The 21,810-nt window shown below is 49.6% G+C and overlaps 1 protein-coding gene across 1 annotated transcript in view; it reads right to left on the reverse strand.

Moving 5' to 3' along the window:
- The window catches only part of LOC132087386 (glutamate receptor ionotropic, kainate 1), a 104,806-nt gene that overhangs the window by 32,577 nt on the left and 50,419 nt on the right, over positions 1-21,810 (reverse strand). Inside the window, exons 3-8 of the mRNA XM_059493535.1 lie at positions 21,363-21,620; positions 18,541-18,722; positions 12,905-12,958; positions 11,846-12,019; positions 6,890-7,033; positions 507-614 (exon numbers count right to left, since the gene is read on the reverse strand). Of these exons, the coding sequence (XP_059349518.1) occupies positions 507-614; positions 6,890-7,033; positions 11,846-12,019; positions 12,905-12,958; positions 18,541-18,722; positions 21,363-21,620 (920 nt within the window). The remainder of the gene's footprint in view (positions 1-506; positions 615-6,889; positions 7,034-11,845; positions 12,020-12,904; positions 12,959-18,540; positions 18,723-21,362; positions 21,621-21,810) is intronic.

Consider the following 21,810-nt stretch of genomic DNA (forward strand, 5'->3'; position numbering starts at 1 on the left):
AGCCTCGGGAGCTGCTGTCACCTGGGCTGGGGCTGGGGACACCCGCAGCTGCCACCCCCAGGGCAGCCCGTATCGCTGGCTGAGGGCTGGGAAAGGGAAAGAGAGCAAATCCAGTCCCAGAAACCCGGAGAATTCCCAGCAACTCCTCTTTGTTGAGGTTGTTACTCGAGCACCTTCTTTCCTGTCTCCCTCATGTCACATTTATCTCTGCGCTGCTAGGTAAATTTATCTATCTCTAGGTATGAATTTACCATCCACTGTTGCAGTGGCAAGAATTGAAAACGAGGTGCACTGAGGATGATTCTTTCCAATAGACAATATTGCCTGCCCCACATTCCTCTCCCATACCTGGAAATGCACTGCACAATAAAAACCCAATCTTAGAGCAGCTCTGCTTTAACTCCGACTCAAACCGCTTGAGAATGGCGGGGATTTTTACCCCAGTCACAGGAGGTTCAACTGAGGAACCAAGCCCTTGTCTAATGAACTTTAGGCCGTGTTTTTACCTTTTCTGTGCCTTCCTCCTTGAGGCTGATGATGTCCAGGTCGAAGTCCTTCCTGAGCCCGTCGGTTTTGTTGAAGGTGATGCGCCCGGTGAGGCCCTCCCACCGTGCCTGGGGACACAAACACAGCCTGCCTGTGGCACCCAGCAGGAGCCACTCTGAGCCCACCACAGGGGCTGTTGATAATAACAACTGTCATTCAAATACACCACGGCGTCAGATCACTTCCAATCTGGGGGCTTTCAAGCATATATGGCTTTGCTACTCTGACAAAACCCCTTTTTTTTGTTGTTTAGTTTCTTTCTGATATGTTTTGCATTTTGCAACCAGGCACAAGTCTGTGACAGTTTACATAGATTGATTTACATATGTGTGGTACTGATAAAAAAATGCAGACTGACCAAAGAGAGAGGGAGAATCATATGTGCCCAAAGCCAGCACCGCACAAGAATTCACTACAGTTTCAGTCTCCTGTATCTTGTGAGCCTCCCACCAAGCCTGTTTGCCTTGAAATGAGATCTCCCTCCCTCCCAGCCCGTTTTGTCCCCAGAGCTGGTGCTTATCCATAAAACAAAGTGATGGGTTTAAAAGTGCAGCCAATCTCGATAATCTATTTTTGGGAGGCCCCCCCATTAGATTAAATTTGTCAGAGATACAAGGAGAGCTGACGATAAATGATGGCATTGTTCCTTCGTGTGTGTCAGCCATATAATTTTAAATTACAAGCTTTTCCACCACACATCGTTCCTTGCCTCATTTAATTTATTGGAGACAGAGGACAGAAGTAAAGCTGCATTAAAAATCACACTTACAGACTGGTGTCCCCCCTCCCTGCTTAATCTGAATTCTAGCCCTGAATCTGCAGGATTTAATCTTGGATGCTGGGGAGTTCTCACCACATGCCTCAGGCAAATCTGGTGCATGTGGAATTTGTGGAAACAAAATACACACTTGGATACACACTTAAGTAACATAAGAATGGAAAAGCATCAGTGCAACAAATTTGCTGTGAGATTTTCCGTCTTAATGACTTGGGAGCATACACAAGTCTCTGCTGTAAACAGTGAAACACTTGCAGGGTTATTTATTACTTATTAATTATAATATATAATCAAGATAGCACGTGGATGAATATGGACACATATGGATGAATTTCAATCTCTAACATCCCTTTTTCCAGCCTGTCTTTTTATTCCTCTGATGTGCCCCCATCTCTTTTTCATAAAGTTGCAACATTTTATAAAATCTGCTCTTTGGAGATCAGTTTCTCAGGAGGTTCAGGGAGTGTTTCTCAGAAATGGTAAATGATGATGGGATTTTAAAATCCTAATGGTGAGGAACACGCTTCAGACACCATCTGAATTCTGAATTTAATTTCTGAATTTTATTTTATTGCTTTTAAACCAAAACAGAGAAAGCATCATGCTAATTAACAAACTGAAATGGAGCAGAACTTACTGAAAAGTCAGGAGCTGCATCTGTGTGTATCACAGGGATGGGATTTCATGCTTTGACACACAGGATTTATAGCCATTTTTATGTTCCTGGTGACACATTGAGTGCTACAGGACATAATAAAAGCTGCGTTGGAGCCTGATCAGGTAATTGATCAAAGAGCATCACTGTGAGCAGCTGCTCAGACCCTTTCTTACTGAGCCTCGAGAAGGGAGTGCACAGACAGGTTACAGACACAGCTTCAGAGGCTGGCAGGCACCTTCATGGCCAAAATACACCAAGCAGCCTAGTGAGAGCTGTGGAACTCCCTGCTGTCACTGTGGAACCCCTGCTTTCAGCTTTCACTGCTGGGAAGGATGAGCATTGTGGGGAAAGCACAGGCTGAGCTCTGGGGTTAAATATTCCAGTTACAATCCCTGTCAATAGATTGATGGGAAATTACAACGTCAGGAGAACAGAGCTGACTCAGCCTCCAAGGTCAAACACTCCAGAGGAGTTTTATCAATTCCCACCCATCACAGGTCTGTATCAATTTCCATTTCACCATCTTGGATCAATGCAGCAGCCTCCATTCCAGCCAGAGCCAATCAACAGTTCAATCCCAGAACTGATCAGTTCAGCTGCTTCCAGCCTTATCAGAGACTCATGGAATATCCTGAGGGAGAGGGACCCCCAGGGATCACCCAGCCCAGCCCCTGGCCTGCACAGACACCAAACAATCCCACCCTGTGCATCCCTGGGAGCAGTGTCCAAACTGACTCGAAAAATTCCCCAAACAGGCCTGATCCAGTTATTTTTGTAGAACACACCTGTATTTTTTATTGGCTCTCTCTTTTTCCCTTCTCTTGCTGTCTAAGTGTAACTTGAACATTTGGGAACTTTTCCCTAAAGGCAAGCAATCAGCTGGGTTTTTCCCTGGCTTTAATGGGAGTTTGGTCAGAAATCAGTCCCTGGACTGTTCCTTGAGAGAGGAGTACACTCAGAAGCTGGAGTGAAGTCTAGTTGGAGATAGGAATATTCTCCTGCCTGCTCTGTTTTGTCCTGGGGTTATTTTGACCCATGGTGTATATATTTAACTCTTGGGGTTATAGTCTCTTTATTATCCGAAGTTCCTAGGCAAAATGAACATCAGTTATTGATGCAATGTACATTGCTAATTAACCACAGGAGTGAAAGAACCAATATTCCCAATTTCTGATGAGGGCTTTGATGGTACCTGACACTTGAATGAAAAATTCAAAAACTTAGGAATACCTAAACCTACAATGCTCAGAACACGTCAGGTTTCTCTTATGTAACAAAACCTCCCAAAGCCATAAATAACAATATCTCTATAAAAATAAATAATAAATCAATAAATAATAACCAAAATGCTACTGACCAAGACCAGTTTAATTTCCTTTGGTTTTCTTTCCTTTGGGAAGAGAAAGCCCCTGCTTTCTTGGAATTGCAGAGAGAGCTGCCAGATTGAAGTGACAGTGATATTGCTTCTCCTTGGAGTGGAAATCGTGTGTGATGAGCCACACATCAACTTGTCAACCCTCACAATTAATCCTCTTATTACCAGAGATCCCCAGGATTATGGAATTCAGTGAGTTAGGGTATGGCTTGGCCATTATCCTGCTCCAAATCTGGCATAACTGATAGAATAAAGAGAATTTCAGCCCTCGCCAGCGCAGGGCTTTATCTGTGGAGATAAACTGAGAATTGTGGTGCTCCACAGCCTCTTTTCTTGGAAGAGGTCCAGGAAAAGTCCTGGCCTTTCCCTGAGCAGCACTGGAATGGAAATGCAGTGAGAGGCAGAAAGGGGCATTTTCCACGGCCAGAGGGATGGGATTATAGTGGACTGTGAACAGGGAAAATTGTGAACTGTGTTTGTGCAAGCCTGGATATATTAAACATGTCCTGAAAAAATGTTCTGTGCAGCAAATATCAAAACATCCTCCATGCATTCAGATAAAGTCACTTTATAATGATTCTAGCTTGCTTTTTATAAACAAATCTATTGCCCAGGAAACATTTAATGAGCTGAAAACAGAATGGAAGAAAATATATGCAATCTTTTTGTCAAACAGCTTGTTTTGATTTTGGATATCACAGTGCCAGTACCCTGGCAGATAATTTTTTTATCAATTTTCATCAATTCAATATGTATTTATTCCCAGCATGCAATCCTGCGATTACTTTGCAATCTGGGCATAGATAATTCCATAAATAAGTGTTTTTCCACTTGAAATTTGATTTCAGAGTAAGAATGCCTATTGACATTGCCCTCAGCCTCATTGTCTTCTCGGGAAGCTGAGCTTTATTTCCTAATAAAGCACCATGGGATGCAGGTCAGGCAGTTGTTTTGTTTGCTCTCCTAATTAAGAGATTTCAGGTCAAAGCAGCAGCCACTAATAGGCTCAGAGCAGAAATGCACTTCATGGACTCGCAGTGAAGTTTATGAGAAATGAAAAAAAGAAAAAAGATTGTTTTAGTGAGAGTGAATCAAGTGTTACTATTAAATTATCTGGTGAGAGAAGCCCTACCAAACTAAACAGCTGTTTCAATTTGATGTAGCTGAATATTGTAGCACCAGAGCCCAGAGAAGAAATCCAGCCAGCACCCCCAGACTCTGTCACTGCTCAGGGCTAAAATGCAATAAAAAAGATGCAGCAGAAGAGATTTTATTTCATGGTTTGGAGCAAGATGTTGTCATCTTTTCCCAGTCATTGCACAAAGATTTCAGTGCTGCCCCACAGCCCCTGTCTCAGAGAGCAGGGGAGATTTCCTGGCTCTCGTGGCATCAGGCTCTTGTACTGCTCTCTCCTTCTGATCTGTTCCACTCTGCAGGAAAACACTCCCAGGAAAGCACTCTGACAGGCTGACTCTGGGAGTAATCAAAGACCATGAACAACAGAAATGTTCTGTTCTTACGAGATTCTTTGTGCTCCTGTGTTTGGAGCTGCTGCCAGTCAGAAACACAACAAACTGATGGATCCCTCTGCAGATGGATTGCTTTCCCTTCTGTCATAATTTCAATTTCTACTTTTACTGTATTGAGAAACCTCCAGTCCCCTCTCCTTCCAGTACTGAATGCAGATGGATGGCTCTCCCTCCTGGTCTCAGTGCTTGGCATGGATCTCCTCAGAAACACAGCAGGAGCTGAAATCTCTACAGGTCTCTTTTCAATCTCTGAGGTCTTTCTCTGTGATTCTGCCTGAGGCCATTTAACAGTCCCTCAGAATCCAACCTGCATCTCTGTCCTTCTCTCTGCTGTTGTTCTTTTCATTGTGGCTGGATTCGAACAAGGGGAGCTCACACTGGTTTTGATGATAATTGAAAAACAATCATAATCTAGGGCCTCATCTTGTGCTTTAGAGGGGACATGAGCAGAACTGGATCATTCAATCATAAACATATTTCATGTTTACCCCCATTTTTCCTTCAGAAAAGGCAGGATCATCCTTTCTGTTGTCTGCAGACAGACAACATCTCCTTTTCCCTCTGAGCAGGGTAAGGGGCACTCCCTGCAAATGCCTCCAGAAGGCTCCAAGATTGGAACATCCCCCAGCTGTGAATGGCACTGGGTCACTGAGAGACACAGCTTCTGACAAGGATTTACTTCTCATTAAAAACTCCTTAATGGGCTGCTGCAGAGCCTTGATCTCAGGCATTTCATAGAGCTGGCCCACAAAGCAAATGAGGTGACCTCAGTTCTTTTCACCACCAAAATAAAATGCAAAAACTCACCAGGGAGCCACTGAAGCACTTGTTAACTCCAGCATCTGCAGGAATCACTGCAGGCAAATTCTTTGTCTGAAACTGGTCTGTTTAGACTGGAGTACTGAATATTTGTCTATAGATCAGTCTGTAAAATGCCTTCACAGAATGTCAGCACCACATCAAAACACAGGACAATTAAATGCTGCCTATGTGGGCCCAGCTATCACTCTGCCTCCTTGACTTTGTTTTCTCCATACCTATTCACTGATTCCTAATTTTAAAGTTCCTCCATCCCTGCTGAACAAACCAGACCCTAACATGATCTGGGGTCCAAATGTATTTGCTATTTGTTTCACACGTGTTTTAGGCTTTACAGGAAACTCAATATGGTCTTGTTAAACCTTATCCTCTGCTTTTAACAGCCACCTTTTTTGGCTACATCAGCCCCAGGACGATAAGACTCTCAGAGTGTTTAAATCGGTGTTTTACTGACCATGAGAGACTCTATTTGCAAGGCCATCAGTAATTAGCTCCCATATCTCACTCCATGCAAGAGGAGCTGCTTGTCCATGATAAATGAGAGCTGTGTCACTGTCCAGGCTTTGAATTGATCTGCTGGGGTACATCTGCTACTCTTGGGCAAAGTATTCCAGTTTAGGCTTCAGGAACCCTTAGTTTTATACTCAGCATCCCCCAAAATAAGGAGGCCATCACTGCAGGGGCATTCACTGATACAAAGTCTTTTGTTATCTTTCAATTTCATTATAATTATTCTTCAAACACGGGGACTGAGGTGGGGAAAAGGTAAAACATATGTGGGATGCTCCACCTAATTTCCAATTTTCATTTCCACACTTCCCTAAAGGAAAGATTTCCATTTGAAAATCAAAACAAAATTGGGTTTTTGAAACAGTGAAGACATTTCAACTAAAATGAGCATTTTTAGGACATCCCTGGATCAAGCTCAGTTATCTTGTAAGATAGAGCATTGCTTTTTCCTCTTTAGAAATACTGGCTGCAATGTTTTCTGGATATTGATCCCTGATCAAACAATCTGCGATACAATTGGAATTGCACAGCGAAGCAAGGACAGAGCTACAGACTCACTTTTCGTTCCATTTCCACAACAACTGTTGTGCTCGCCTCACATTTTAGAAATCATCAACAACATCCACGACAGACATTAAGTGAAGGAAGGCAGGGAAGGAGGGCTGTGCACTTGCCTCTTTGATGAGGTTCATGAAGCGGGGCCCGAAGCGCCAGGGCTTGTGGCGGTGGCACTGCAGGGAGCTGACGGTGATCTGGGCCGCCCGCTGCGAGGCCACGGCCACCATGTACACGGCGTCGTACATCAGCGCAGCCTCCGTCTGCACAACACAGCCCCGAGTGAGTTACTGCCTTTCCCCGCTGCTGCCAGCCCTGCCCGAGGCTCCTCGCAGGGAAAACCTCTCCTGGGCTCGCCTTGGAGCCCTGAGGAGCAGCCAAATCCAGTTCTCCGCGTTATTTTGGAGCGTTTTCAGCACTGGAGGGAAACCACGCCGGGGAGCTACAGGGAGAGGGAGGTCAGGGGTCCCAGGCAGGCTGGAGAGGGGCTCTAAGAAGTGCCAGGTGTATGAGCCACTCTTCTCATGGTACTTGTGGGATTGCTTCCTTCCCAACAGGACAGGCTGGCCCTGCTTTCCAGGGAAGCCAATCCCACTGATCACCTGGAACACATCCCCCTGCCCAGGTATCTGCTGCCCTCCAGGATCCTGGCTTTTGGCACAAATGTGTGCAATGGTGTCCTAGAGATTGTGGAAATGTCCTTTGGAGGTGTGGTTTTGGGGGATTAACTTGGACTCACACATCTAATTTCCCACTACAGCCTTGGGTCCTGGAATATTACCCCATATATTCAGATACCAAAATTACTGGGTGCTCTTTGTGCCCCAGTGTGTGTTTCTTTTGAGAGTGGGTTGGTGGGTTTAAAGGCACGGCCTCAAAGTGACATCACACACTCTGTCCCACTTTGCCACCTCAGAAAAGTCTCACCCCCACCTGCACTGGGCTTCAGTGCTCTCACAGTGAGGTGGGAATGGCTGTGTCTCCCTAATGATGCTGCACAAATTACCTTCCAGGTAAACCTAATGAATAATTAAACGGGGCCTGAAGGAAAAAGGCAGCAATTCTGCAGATGAGAAACTGACTCCTTTATAGGAACTACAGAGCTGATCAGTTTTCTGTTTCTTTTCCATGCAATTCCTCTGGGAAATTAACACATTTGCTTCTTTGTTTGTTCCATTTACTTGACTAAATTACAACAGCATCAGTGGTCCCAGTATTGGAGGGTTTTGCTCAAGTGTATCTGAATTTAAGGACTAATCTTAAGATAGAGCAGAAGAGGAATTGGTCTTGATGTGCTTGTCAGAATCTGCCCAAAATAATGCTCCACAATGGGAGCAAATGGTGAGAAGAGAAAACATTGTGAGTGATGAGTCAAGCAGGAGGAGACAATGCCAGCTGCTCTCACTGTGAAGTGTCTCACAGCAGACAGTTGTTCCAAGCACACTCAGGGCATCAAGGGCTGACCCCAAATCCCACAAAATCAATGGAAATATTCCTATCAATGTCAGCAGAGCTCAGTTTTACACTGGACTGGGAGCTCAGGGTTGGATTTTACTGGCTCTGCCTGTGTCCCAGAGAGCCTGGGAGGAGATGCTTGGTGAGACAGCTCCTCCGTGCTTGCTCTGCTCCGTCTGGCAGTGCTGATGCTTTGCCCTGAGCCCATGGTGTCTGCAGCACTGCCAGGCCTGGCTGCTCAGCCCCGTCCTTGTGCCACTTGTCACTGGGCCCTGCTTCGTGCGGCAGTGGGGAGCTGTGCCACCTCCCTTGGCTTGTCACTTCTCCCCTCATCATGGCTCTGTTTAGGGCTGTGGGGTGCAACAGGTCACCTCATTTTCCAAACACCTCATCCTGACTTGTGTGCTTTTATGGCAGGAGAAAGAGGCTCAGAGCCAGTCCTGGAACTTGTTTTTCTCATTTCTGTGTGCTGCTTAAGCCACTGTAAAGAAAGGCAGAGATCTCATTAGACCAGCTGTGCCTCTGGGTGCAGCTTGGGCATCCAGCAGGACGTGAACTCAGAGCTCTCTTGCTTGTGCCCTGCTGAATTCCCACAAGCTGCTTTCAGGGCAAACAGCAGAGCATGAACTAGGAGGGATAAATCCTGAGTTAATAACGGGATGTACAGTCCTGATCTCCGTGCACTCTGCCGCCTGTCACAGCCTTACTGCCAAATGAAATGCAGCAGTGGTGCAGCTCTCCATCAACCTGGGCAATAATGGAACCTGCTGGGAATACTGAAATGATCCCAGCAAGGAGGGAGAGGTTCCCCTCAGTGCTCTGCCAGGGCATCAAGGACACTGAGATATGAAGATGCAAAGGAGAGCACGAGAGTCAGGGATGGCAAGGAGAGCAGAAGAGTGCTGAGAACTTTGCTTTTCCCAGTGCTGTATTTGGGGGATTTCTGTGTGGATTCCCATCAGGAATTCCCAGGGACAGCTTTCTCCCTGCTTTGGGTATGAGTGAGCATGGTGACCCAGCCCAAAGCAGCACCAGTGTGTGCAATGCCAGGGACAGCACACTTAATGCATTTCTCCTCAGGATGTTAAGACATTTCCAAATTTTCCCTGAAATCACCTGCAATAAAGTCTATTTCTTATCACTTCGAGCTCCACTCAGTCCATGAGACACATTATTTCATACTGCAAAGAGATGGCAACCCTTCACCCTGCCAAACTGATTGGAGTCATGCAGTCTCTGTAATTGTTCCTATTCTTTCCTTTCCTCCTTGGGGGAGTGCTGGGAGGAATCCTGATTCCCTGCCTTGATGATACCTCTCATCTGTCTTTAAATTACCTCTCAAAAGCCGGAGCTTCTGTAGCGATGGAAATGAGGAGAAAGGGCACTGCACCCATTTCAAAATGCTACTCCCTTCCCACGGTGTGGGATCTGCCCCTGCAGGTCACAAATCCTGCACCTGCTGGGGAAGTCCCATTTTCTGCTGCGTTTCCTGCTGCACAGTGCAGAAGGTGATGGGAGAAGCGGGGCAGGCAGCAATTCAGTTTTCACAGGGCTGAGATGAACGATGGCACCGTGCTGGGGCATTGTCCCTGGGCCACCCCTGGCAGCATTGGTGCTCACTTAGTGCCCCCTGGCAGTGTGACTGCTCCCTCCCTGTCCCTGTGCCACCCCTGGCAGTGTGGCTGCTCCCTCCCTGTCTCTGTGCCACCCTGGCAGTGTGGCTGCTCCCTCGCTGTCCCTGTGCCACCCTGGCAGTGTGACTGCTCCCTCCCTGTCCCTGTGCCACCCTGGCAGTGTGACTGCTCCCTCCCTGTCCCTGTGCCACCCCTGGCAGTGTGGCTGCTCCCTCGCTGTCCCCATGCCACCCTGGCAGTGTGGCTGCTCCCTCCCTGTCCCTGTGCCACCCCTGGCAGTGTGGCTGCTCCCTCCCTGTCCCTGTGCCACCCCTGGCAGTGTGGCTGCTCCCTCGCTGTCCCCATGCCACCCTGGCAGTGTGGCTGCTCCCTCGCTGTCCCCATGCCACCCTGGCAGTGTGGCTGCTCCCTCGCTGTCCCCATGCCACCCCTGGCAGTGTGACTGCTCCCTCCCTGTCCCTGTGCCACCCCTGGCAGTGTGACTGCTCCCTCCCTGTCCCTGTGCCACCCTGGCAGTGTGACTGCTCCCTCCCTGTCCCTGTGCCACCCCTGGCAGTGTGGCTGCTCCCTCCCTGTCCCCATGCCACCCTGGCAGTGTGGCTGCTCCCTCGCTGTCCCCATGCCACCCTGGCAGTGTGGCTGCTCCCTCCCTGTCCCTGTGCCACCCCTGGCAGTGTGACTGCTCCCTCCCTGTCCCTGTGCCACCCCTGGCAGTGTGGCTGCTCCCTCCCTGTCCCTGTGCCACCCCTGGCAGTGTGGCTGCTCCCTCCCTGTCCCTGTGCCACCCTGGCAGTGTGGCTGCTCCCTCGCTGTCCCCATGCCACCCCTGGCAGTGTGGCTGCTCCCTCCCTGTCTCTGTGCCACCCCTGGCAGTGTGGCTGCTCCCTCGCTGTCCCCATGCCACCCTGGCAGTGTGGCTGCTCCCTCCCTGTCCCTGTGCCACCCCTGGCAGTGTGACTGCTCCCTCCCTGTCCCTGTGCCACCCCTGGCAGTGTGGCTGCTCCCTCCCTGTCCCTGTGCCACCCCTGGCAGTGTGGCTGCTCCCTCCCTGTCCCTGTGCCACCCTGGCAGTGTGGCTGCTCCCTCGCTGTCCCCATGCCACCCCTGGCAGTGTGGCTGCTCCCTCCCTGTCTCTGTGCCACCCCTGGCAGTGTGGCTGCTCCCTCCCTGTCCCTGTGCCACCCCTGGCAGCCTGGCTGCTCCCTCCCTGTCCCTGAGCCACCCCTGGCAGTGTGGCTGCTCCCTCCCTGTCCCTGTGCCACCCCTGGCAGTGTGACTGCTCCCTCCCTGTCTCTCTGCCACCCCTGGCAGTGTGACTGCTCCCTCCCTGTCCCTGTGCCACCCCTGGCAGTGTGGCTGCTCCCTCCCTGTCCCTGTGCCACCCCTGGCAGTGTGGCTGCTCCCTCCCTGTCCCCATGCCACCCCTGGCAGTGTGGCTGCTCCCTCCCTGTCCCCATGCCACCCTGGCAGTGTGGCTGCTCCCTCCCTGTCCCTGTGCCACCCTGGCAGTGTGGCTGCTCCCTTGCTGTCCCCATGCCACCCCTGGCTCCCTGGCTGCTCCCTCGCTGTCCCTGTGCCACCCTGGCAGCCTGGCTGCTCCCTCGCTGTCCCCGTGCCACCCTGGCAGTGTGGCTGCTCCCTCCCTGTCCCCATGCCACCCCTGGCAGCCTGGCTGCTCCCTCCCTGTCCCCATGCCACCCCTGGCAGTGTGGCTGCTCCCTCCCTGTCCCTGTGCCACCCCTGGCAGTGTGGCTGCTCCCTCCCTGTCCCCATGCCACCCCTGGCAGTGTGGCTGCTCCCTCGCTGTCCCCGTGCCCCCTGGCAGTGTGGCTGCTCCCTCCCTGTCCCCATGCCACCCCTGGCAGTGTGGCTGCTCCCTCCCTGTCCCTGTGCCACCCTGGCAGTGTGGCTGCTCCCTCGCTGTCCCCGTGCCCCCTGGCAGTGTGGCTGCTCCCTCGCTGTCCCCGTGCCCCCTGGCTCACTCACAGTCATGGTGCCATCACGCAGCCCCGAGTCAGGCTTGGGTGGTGCCTGCAGCCTCTCCATGGACCACTTGTCCACCACGGCCGACACGTGCGGGTTGTCGATGTTGAGCAGCCGAAAGCCCGTCATGTTCACCCCGCTGTACCTGTAGGGCTCCAGGTCCAGGGCAAACAGGTCCTAAAGCCCCAGCAGGAACGCAAACAGAACCATTTCTAAAGGAAATCGTGGGGCTTTCCCCCTGTGCCCGCCCCGACTCCTGTGTGAAACCTGACTGAGCCAAAGCTGTGTGAGTGAGGCGGGTGACACCACACAGCTGCTTTTGGGAGAGAAAAGATCAATTCCCCACTGCAGAACTGCTTTGCAAGCAACCTGCACATGTGAATTTATAGCACTGCTGCAGCTCTGACAGGCTGACATGAGGAATTGGCTGGCCAGCGTCAAGCTGCTTTCTAAGCTGAGGGGAGGAAAATTCCGAGAGACGCGGTGAGGGCTGTGCTTTGGCTGCTTGTGAATCCCAGTTTCCCCTGCCGTGCCTCTCCAGGCACCTCTGCCAGGCTGTGGCATGGATAGGCTCCATGTGCTCCACATGGCATTTACAGGGCAGCTGGGGTGGCTGAACCATGCGGGACCCTCCCAAGCTGTGTTCCTGCCATCAAAGAAAACTTTTGTTACAAAATTTCCTCAGTGCTTTATCTGTTTGTGGTTCTGTGGTTTTGTAAGCAAATGAAACAATTAAACAGTGATGAACCAGCAGTGCCCACAGTGCAAAGCCATTCACTCTTTATTTTGTTCACTGCGGTCCATCTGTACTGATGGTTTCTTGTTAATCAGCATACTGTAATTATTTTTCACTGTGTTAAAGGGTTGGCCAGTCCCGGAAATGGGGCCAAACAGCTTTCTTAAGAAATTGTGGCTCCTGACATTCCTAAGGAGTGTTAGCACCCATTCTCCAGGGCTTTCCTTGACTAATGGCAACAAAGATCTCCTAGAAAAAGGGGAGAATTTAGCTGTCTTTTCTGAAACCGAGGAAATTCCCTCCCAGATGTTTATAGTGTTCCTTACCAGTGTGGTGAAAAAGTAGTGGTAGTATTCTGTCATCATTCCCATGGAGAGGATCTGTGGAAGAGATGGAAAGGTGAAGGTACTTGACTCTGAAAGCTCCCAGTGTGCTGCACTGCCTTTAAAAGCAAGGGTTAAACACATCACAGGTCATGAGTGCTTGATTGCAATAAACCCCACATTTTTCTTTAGGAGCCAAAAATATCCTGTTGTATTTAAATTATGTTTTTATCACCTCTGCTCAGGAAAGAGAATAAAGATTGCAAAACTTCCAGGACAAGAAAAATTACTAGACATAACGAGATGCTGATTTTAAAAATCCTTTAGTCTGCAGTCTGGGAGTGCTAAAAATGAATTTATTAGCAGACAACACGGTTGGTAGGAGAAGTAATTAGGGGCAGGTTTTTGTATTCTGCTGCCAGGTGAGACAAGGACACTGCTGAGGGCTCAGGAGTAAAGCAGGAAAACAGAAAGAAGGAAGTTTCTCTAAGTGCCTGTGGTTCCACTGGGGAGTGTGGGTCAGCAGGAGGGTGAAAAAACAGCTGGGATGGGAGAAACTTGGGAAAAAACAGCCTCCCTGCAGCCTTCCTCCACTTGTCTGGGAGAATTCCGCCCTCTCTGGCATCTTGTGAGGAAGAGGAGGAATTATAAACTGGGAAAGTTCATGGCGACGACAGCAACACAGGCCAAGGTTAACTCCTGCTCAGTCCTGATCACAGCAATGCAAGGATCTGTTACTAGTACCCTTTTAGGACAGTTTTGGAGTGCCTGAAGAGCTGTTTGAAAGGCAGGGGGAAATAGAGGCTTTGTCTACAGCAATTCTTCAGATTAAAAAAAAAAAAAAAAAGAAAGAAAAAGGAAGGGAGTAAGAAAGCCCTGAAGTTTCTGAGCTGCAGCAGATAATAAAACCAGCTCAGTGTTAATCACAGACAACTGATCCGTTTCCAGCCACTAAAAGTCAAGCCAGAAGGCAACTATTTCACTGAAATGCTCCACTGGATTTACACACCAAAATTGCCTTTTTTATTTCTGATTTTATTAATCCTCTTCTATTCTGTTTCTTGGAGCTCCTTTATTACCTGTAGAAGAAGCTGGAGGCTGCTGCTCCTGCCCTGTTTATGCACAGATAACAATGCAGGGCTGCATCCAGGGGAACTTTTGTGTGCTGTGCTTCCCAGCTGACCTGGCTGGACTCAGTCCCCCTCCCTGGAGCCACTGGATTTCTGTGGCTTTGCAAAGGAGGTGCCAAATTTATGGGATTTTTATGATGCAGATCTCCTCTGAGCTGGAACTGCGCTGAAAGAGCCCAGTGGGAAGTCATTGCAGAAGTCATGCTACGGGTTTGTTCTTTAAAGCACAACCACCCCAAAACAAGGCAGAAAAAATGCCAAACAAGCAAGCAAAGCCTCCAAACCCCAGGACAAACAGAAACAAAGCCCCTGAGGAGAACAGCCTCAACTGGTTGTCCTCCCCTCTCTCAGTCATTGAGGATGAGAATTAGCTAAAAGCTATTTAGCACTTTGACATGTGCATTAGATACTAAGTAGGGGCTTTTTATTCCAGGATCAGACAGATTTTGCAATAATAATTCATGTTTAAGGGTACTATGGCTGCTAATCAAAATTCACACCAAAGGACGATTTAATGCTCTGATGCAGGGAAACAGGGGGTGGAATCAAGTCAAGGCAAAAGCAAGAGGAATGCTGAGACTCATGCTGGACATCCCAGAGCATCAGTAAGTGCCACGCCTCCATTCCCTGGGTGCTCCTGGCAGTGTAAACAGGAGTGCCCAGGGCTCTCCTGCTGAGTGTTTGCAGCACAGCAGACACAGGACAGCAGCTCCCAGCAGCTCCCAGGAGCAGGACAGTGAAAGCTGCTTGGAGCAAGGATGGATTTCAGGCTGGGACACCCCTGAGGCACCTGGCAAAGCTTCCCACAGGGCAGCTGGCCTGAGAGAGAGAGGGGAAGGCAACACCTCTGTCTGTGTGCCTGCCCACAGGAAACTGGGATGAGGTTTCATTGCTCATCGCTATTTAAATAACTTTGCATGTAATTATGTAAATAATTATGCAAATAATTATACAAATGTCCTATTTAAATAATAATAGCTTTTACTTACAGTGGAACTCAGATGAATGTAAACTAGGGAAATCAGCCTCAGATATTCTCCTTGTACATCTCCTGCCCAGCCTTCCCTGTATAACATTTGTTCTTCGGCCAAACTCAGATATGCTTGGACAATGGGAGATAAAGACACTTCCATCTCTAATTATCCCTTCCAGATCAGGAGCCTGGGCCTTGTCCTTTGCAGCTGTGCACTTTGAGCTGCGGGTCACGAACCACGAAGAGAATCCAAGAAAATAGCAGTGGTCAAATTATATATGGCGAGCTGACAGAGACTGGATAAAAATACTCTCTTATGTCTGAAAATCTCTTTTGGGTGCCCTGTTCTTGGCTTGAATCACATCCCAGCTCTAACTTGCATTTGTTCATCTTGTAAAAAACGCCCTGCCTCATTTAGACCCATTGTCAGTCTGCCTTCGAGGCGAGCTGGAACTGGAATGATGGGCAAGTGCATTAGTGGGAACTGTACCAAGTCCTGCGCTTGCTTTCACTCTGCATTTCCCTCACTTAAGCTGTTATTTCATTTCATGACCATTACATGCATTTCATTTTCCAATTAATTACCCCTCTGTTTTGTGAGGCTAATCCATCCCTGCTTCTCACCCACAGAGAGGGGATGTGCCACTGGTGTTTCTCCTGTGGAAGTGGGAACAGAGCTAATCCAGCCTTTTCTTAGCAGGGAGTGGGCTCCAGCCTACCTGCCAGGTTCCTGGAAGGAGCACAGGCAGGAGCTGAAGTTTTCTATTCCCACCTCTATTACTGTACCAGGAATGTACTCCACGGTGACACCTGGTTTTTCTGCCTTCTGGAGGAACTGAATTCATGGTTCTTTGCGTTGTCTGTCACATTGTCTTTACAGGATGCTCTGTGAGAGCCTTAAACCTGATTGAATATACAGTACACTTCCTCAAATGTATTTTGGGGGTGTGAAGAAAGGAGTAGGTAATTTAAGGTTAGCAGGGATGTACTTTCTGAGAGGTGAGCTTGCCTAGCAGTAAAATCTGTGCTCAGATTATTGGTCCTGGTGTGTTGGCACAAACTGAGGGTTAAGCACAACAACTCAACCTCTTCAGCCAAGTTCCTCACACAAAAGGCAATATCAGACTGAAGAGTGTGCAGGGTAAATTGCAGGCTTTGTGCATAAAACAGATTGCCATTGGCAAGAGCCACATTTAATTTGCTCGGGGAGTGCTTGTCTAATGCAGACAGAGCATCAACCAAATATTCCTGGTGAATGCCACAACCAGCAAGGGAGGCCAGGCCTGGTGGGGCTGGGCAGGGGCTGAGGGAATCCAGGCTCCCTGAGCTTGTCAGAGAGAAGGGGAACAGCTTGTTCAGCTGAGTGCAGGCTCTGTACTTGGGTTCAATCAGGTTATTGATCCACCTGTTCTTGTTGTGCACACAGCAAGCGTGGCTTGATGGGGTTTTAGTGGAAGCCATAAATAAGCAGAAATTAGAGCAGAAATCTGTCTTTTGTGGTGTTTAGTAAAGCAGAGGCTGGAGGAGGGGAGTGAGGAGGTCCCTGGTGCACACATTGCCAGCACAGCTCCAGCAGAGTTCTGGGCTGATCCTTCTGCTCCCAGAGGAGCCTTTGGGCACCTCCCTCCCTGGGAAACAAGCAGTGTCCCCTCCCTGCTCCATGGGCTACTAAACACCTACTGCCTTACCTAAATACAGTGAACAGACCAGAAGGAGCTGCTTTGGGACAGCTTCAGGTGACCCTGACTCCTGCTCCTGCCTGCTCCTGTTAGAAATCTTATATAATTTAACAACACCACCTGTTTTTCCTGTGACGGCTACTGGATTGTTTGCAAAGTCAGAAATATTCTCTACTGACATCACAGAGTTTCCCTGAAATGATCTCTCCAGGGTTTGATATCTTGCTCCCATCCAGGGTATGATGACAGAGTGCAGGCATGGGGAGATGAGCAGGGCTCTTCCTGTAACCTGAAATCAGAGGAGTGCCTCAGGAATTCAGAGCCCTGCGCACCTCCACATTTCACAGCTGCCTCTGGCAGGGAGCAACTCAGCCCCTGAGTTATTGCTGCCAGCATCTACGCTCAGCCACAGAGCTTGCTCACAGAAAAGCCATCTCCCTTTTCTTTCTAGCCTATATTTATGTGGCTCCCTCTCCCACAGCACTGACCCACAGGTGTACCTCTCTCAATTTTCCTGTTTTCTCCCACACTTCATCCCCTCTCCTTCCCCCAGTTCTTCAGGCACTGGAGAGCACTATCTGTATCTACAGCCTGTCACTTGTCTGGCTGATCCATATCCCACACAAACTTTTCTGCTGCTTTGCCCTGATTTAGTGCATCTTTCAGCACTCCCTCCTCTTCTTTTGACACCCAGGTTTGCTTTTTGGGGTTTTTTTCCATACTCAGCCTGGCATATTGGAAGCTTTGTGCCTTCTGCAGGGTGCCAGACATCTGCACCTTCATCTTGCTGGTCCTTCAAAATCTGTGTTGTCAATGTAACTCTTCCCCCACAAATCTCCTTTTGGGGATGCTTTTGGGCAGCCTTGCAGGGACCAGAGTGGGGGGACAGCCCACTCCCCCTGCCCAAACAGTGCTGCTGCAGTGTCCTCCCCACTCCTGTACCTCAGGGAAATCCTAACATTTACTGCAGGACAGCATTCCTGGGAGCAGGAAATCTCACCCTAAGGCTCACGGGAATTATGTGCTGCAGCTGATCTGGGATTCTGCAGGCCCCAAGTTCCTCCAGCCTGGGGAAGAACATTCCAGGCTCCACACACAAATGCAGTAACTTGCCTTACCAACTTGGGCACAAAAAGCTGCTCTGCAGAACTTCAGTATTGCAGTAAAACACTCTGAGTTGGGAACAGAAAGGGACCTTTATGGGCAGTTAGTCTGATGTTCTTCTGGGATCAGGGTATCCCATCAGATTGCCTGGCAGGAGAAATAACAACTCATCCCTAGAGGTGCAGCAAGAAGGGAACTGCCCTCAAAATGTATGGGGGTGGTTCTTGCAGGTCAACAAACTGTGCTTTAGACTTTGATTGTGGAGGAATGTACGGCAAGTGGCAGCAGTAAATTGTAATTCCCACCACTCCTGTGTGCCCCTGGGAACGTCCCAGCCCATTAATGTCAGGCTGTGTTTGTCCTTGCCTGCTGTGGCTGCCCAAATCTCACACTCAGGCTGGGACAGCCCTCACACAACAACCTCTCCCATCAGTTTAGAGGATAGATTTTCCTTCTGATTCTGCCTCTGTATTTGATGGGAAAGAAAAACAAACCTGTTGATTAAAGCAGGACAAGCTGAAACACATGGAGTGATGTCCCTAGCCAGGCAGGACCTGGCATGTCAGAAAGAAAAGCTGTTTGCTCCTGTGGGCACACGTGGGGCTCTCTGGGGGTGTCAGTGCACCTTCTGTTGTGACTTCTGTCCCTGCATCCACAAGCCCCTGGGCCCCTGGGAGTGCCTTTGGTATTGGTGGAGGTGGGATCAGAGGGGCTGGCAGATTTTGGGGAGCTCTGCCTCCCCGTGCCCAGTACCTGCTTGAGGATTTCTGCCGCCGTCTCGTGCGAGCAGTCGAATATCACATAGAACTCCTTGCCCTTCTTCATCTCCTTCAGCAGAGGCCGAGCATCCTTGTTCCCAGAGGGCAGCTGGCGGATTTTGATTTTGATGTTGTATCTGGAAGGGGCTTTGATGAGCTCCTGCAGGCGAATCAGACCTGAGAAATGACAGGCAATGACACAATCACCATCCCGTGCCATGAGGATTTATTGTCAGCTACACAGGGTCTCTCACACTCCCTAAGGATAATTGCTAGTTCCATATTTGCCAGCTTCCTAGCTAATATTATTAAAGCTTTTCATTCCATGTTTATACTTGGCTTCTAAATATTTTGGAAGGTGTTTTCAACTGCTTGACTACAGGATATGTTTGCATTGATGTAATACAATATAAACATAGCGTAGTATGTTTAAACTGAGACATGAAAAGCAAATAAGGCTTCTTCCTGTGCAGCTCATTATTATTCCAATTCCAAACGGCAAGAAGATAAAATTGAGGAAACCTCCTCCTAACTTTCCTGCCCAGTGTCACCACTCAGCAGCTGTGAGTTCTTACAGAATCCTTTGGGATGCAGTTCTACACCCTCAAACACGGGTGATTTCTCAGACTCGGTGTTCAGCTGGCACAGCTTTACATGCCTCAGCTGAAGCCAGTGGAGCTCAGCCAGAGCCTTGTCCAAGTGTTTAAACACACTGCAGCTCGACTGGCTAATTCAGCACTCCTGTGTAATTTGCACTGCCTCCAAAACCGAGGCAAGATAGTTAAGGGCTCTTTGAGGTGTGTGATTACAGCCTCGCATTATCCACGAATGCAATTCACCCACAAAAAATTCCTGATCTCCTGCTGAGGCGAAGTAAAAGGCTGCCTTAAAAATATGCATAGAGAGGGAGAGAGAACACAGGCAAGGAGCACTTCTTGGACAAAAATCAAACAAATTATTAAAATGAAGGAGCTCTTGCCTCTCCTGCTGGGAGTGGGGATAATATTTGTGTGGGGTGTGAGTGCCCCTGGTTGAGTGGCACATCTAAGGCAAGACAAAGCTCCCTCTTCCCCCTGAGCTTCGAGGGCTCCTGGCTTTCACTCAAGTGCTGGCAATGCTTGGGAAAAAGCTGCTCTGCCCCCGCCTGCAGGGCCAGTCCTGCTCCTCTAAGGTTTTCTAGTACCAACAATCAATAGAGAAAATGGAACATGATGAGCACTCAGCTGGAAATGCTGCAGGCACCGGGAGCTGGGCCTGGCCAGGAGCCAGCTGAGGAGCAGAAACCACTGGAGCTGATTCTGATGGGAATGGGCTCCCAGCACTCCCTGACAAAGGGGCTGGGGTCACCTGGCTGGGAAGGTGCAGCCTGGGTGCAGTGCCTGGGATGGCAGCTCCAGGAGGGAAAATGAGATTTGGGAGGAGGAGTCTGGGAAGCCTTCATCTCATCCTCACCTCGCACTGAGAACTGGTGTTTGTCTTCCCAGCAATAAAAAGTACTTCAGTGCAAATGGTGAAAAGCAAAAACCTAAAGGATTTGCTGACCCCTTTCCCTCTCCTTTTCAGGGGAAGAAATTACTGTGTGCCTTAAAATATCTCCTTTGGTCCCATCAGACTGGGACCTTGCACTTCCCAACGCTTCCTGCTGCCACATGAGGTGAGATGGAGCCCAGGTGTGGTGTCCTGCAGAGGCCACAGCAGCAGTGCAAAGAACTGCAGCTACTTTTCTGGAGCACATGGCAAAAGCCTGACCCCCTGAGCCCATCCCGTGCCACCCCCTGCCCTGGCAGGAACACCTCCTGTGTGCTCTGAGCCCCGTCCAACCTGGCCAAGGTGTTTTTATTTCTTGTGGTGTAACAATGTCAAACATTAGGGATGAGAAATAAAAGAGCTTGAGTTAACTGGCGTCACTCTAACCCCAAATCAAAGGACTATTTATACTGATCAAAGTTGACATGTTTACTTTCCTGACTCTGAGTTAATAAGATGATTGATGGTTAATTTACTTTGTAAATATCTCTGCAAATGAAATCTCTTTAATATCAGGCATTTTTGTGGCTGAGCAGGTACACAGCACTTGGTGTTTTGGAATGCCAATTTGGTTATGGGGTGGGCAGGAAAAGACCTCCCCTTGTTTCTATTCTGTCTAGAAGGTTTATCTAGGAGTTACTGAAGAATATCCAGCGGGGTCCACAGAGAGAATGAGGGGTCTGGAGCATTTTTCTTGTGAGGAGAGGCTGTGGGAGCTGGGCCTGGTCAGTGTGGGGAAGGAAAGGCTGAGAGGGGACAAATACCGCACCAACCCACACAAATATCCCCAAGGCTGTCAGAGGATGGTGCCACACTCTGCTCAGTGGTGCCAGTGACAGGGTGAGGAGCAGTGGCCATGAACTGAAACACAACGAGTTCCACCTCAGCCTGAGGGAGAACTTGTGTCCATGGAGGGGGCAGAGCCTGGAACAGCTGCCCAGGGAGGGCAGGCCTGCAGTCTCCATCCCAAACCCACCTGGAGAGTTCTCCGTCACCTGCTCCAGGTGACCCTGACTTGGCAGGGGGATTGGACTGGGTGATCTCCAGATTTTGGGATTCTGGGATCACTTTGAAGCTGTGTTATGGGTTCCACAACCAGGAAGCAAAATGAGATTGACTATTCAAACCCCAAGGGCTCCTTCCCAGGGTCTGGTGAAGAGAGCAGCTTTCCAAAAGCCATGGCAGCAGCAGGACAGGGGCTTTTCCCCTGTGAGCCAGGAGAGCTGCACAGGGCATGGCAGAGTAAGGTGTCCCAGGCCTGGTGGAGTGTGACAGCCCCACAGCACTCACCCGTGCTGTCCTCGTAGACCACGGTGACGATTTTCCAGTTGAAGTAGAGCACGAGGTCCAGGACGGCCCTGCTGATGGCGGCGTAGTCGGGGTACAGGTTGATGTAGAAGGCGTCCCTGTTGTCCACGGTGGGGTGCTTCCAGCGGGTCTGGATGTGGGGCACCTCCAGGGCGTTGCAGATGGACTGAACAGCACTGACCGAGGAGCTGTGCGCCGGCCCGAACAGCGCCGCCACGCCCAGCGCCAGCTGGTCACAGGCTGGGGCACACCAGGGCACGCTCAGTGCGGGACAGCACGGGCTGGGGGTGCTCGCTGAGGGCTGCGACCCTCCATCCATCCATCCATCCATCCATCCATCCATCCATCCATCCATCATCCATCTATCATCCATCATCCATCCATCCATCCATCCATCCATCCATCCATCCATCCATCCACCCTCCATCAT

This window comes from Ammospiza nelsoni, chromosome 2 (assembly GCF_027579445.1).
Source record: "Ammospiza nelsoni isolate bAmmNel1 chromosome 2, bAmmNel1.pri, whole genome shotgun sequence".
In the NCBI taxonomy this organism is placed as follows: Eukaryota; Metazoa; Chordata; class Aves; order Passeriformes; family Passerellidae; genus Ammospiza; species Ammospiza nelsoni.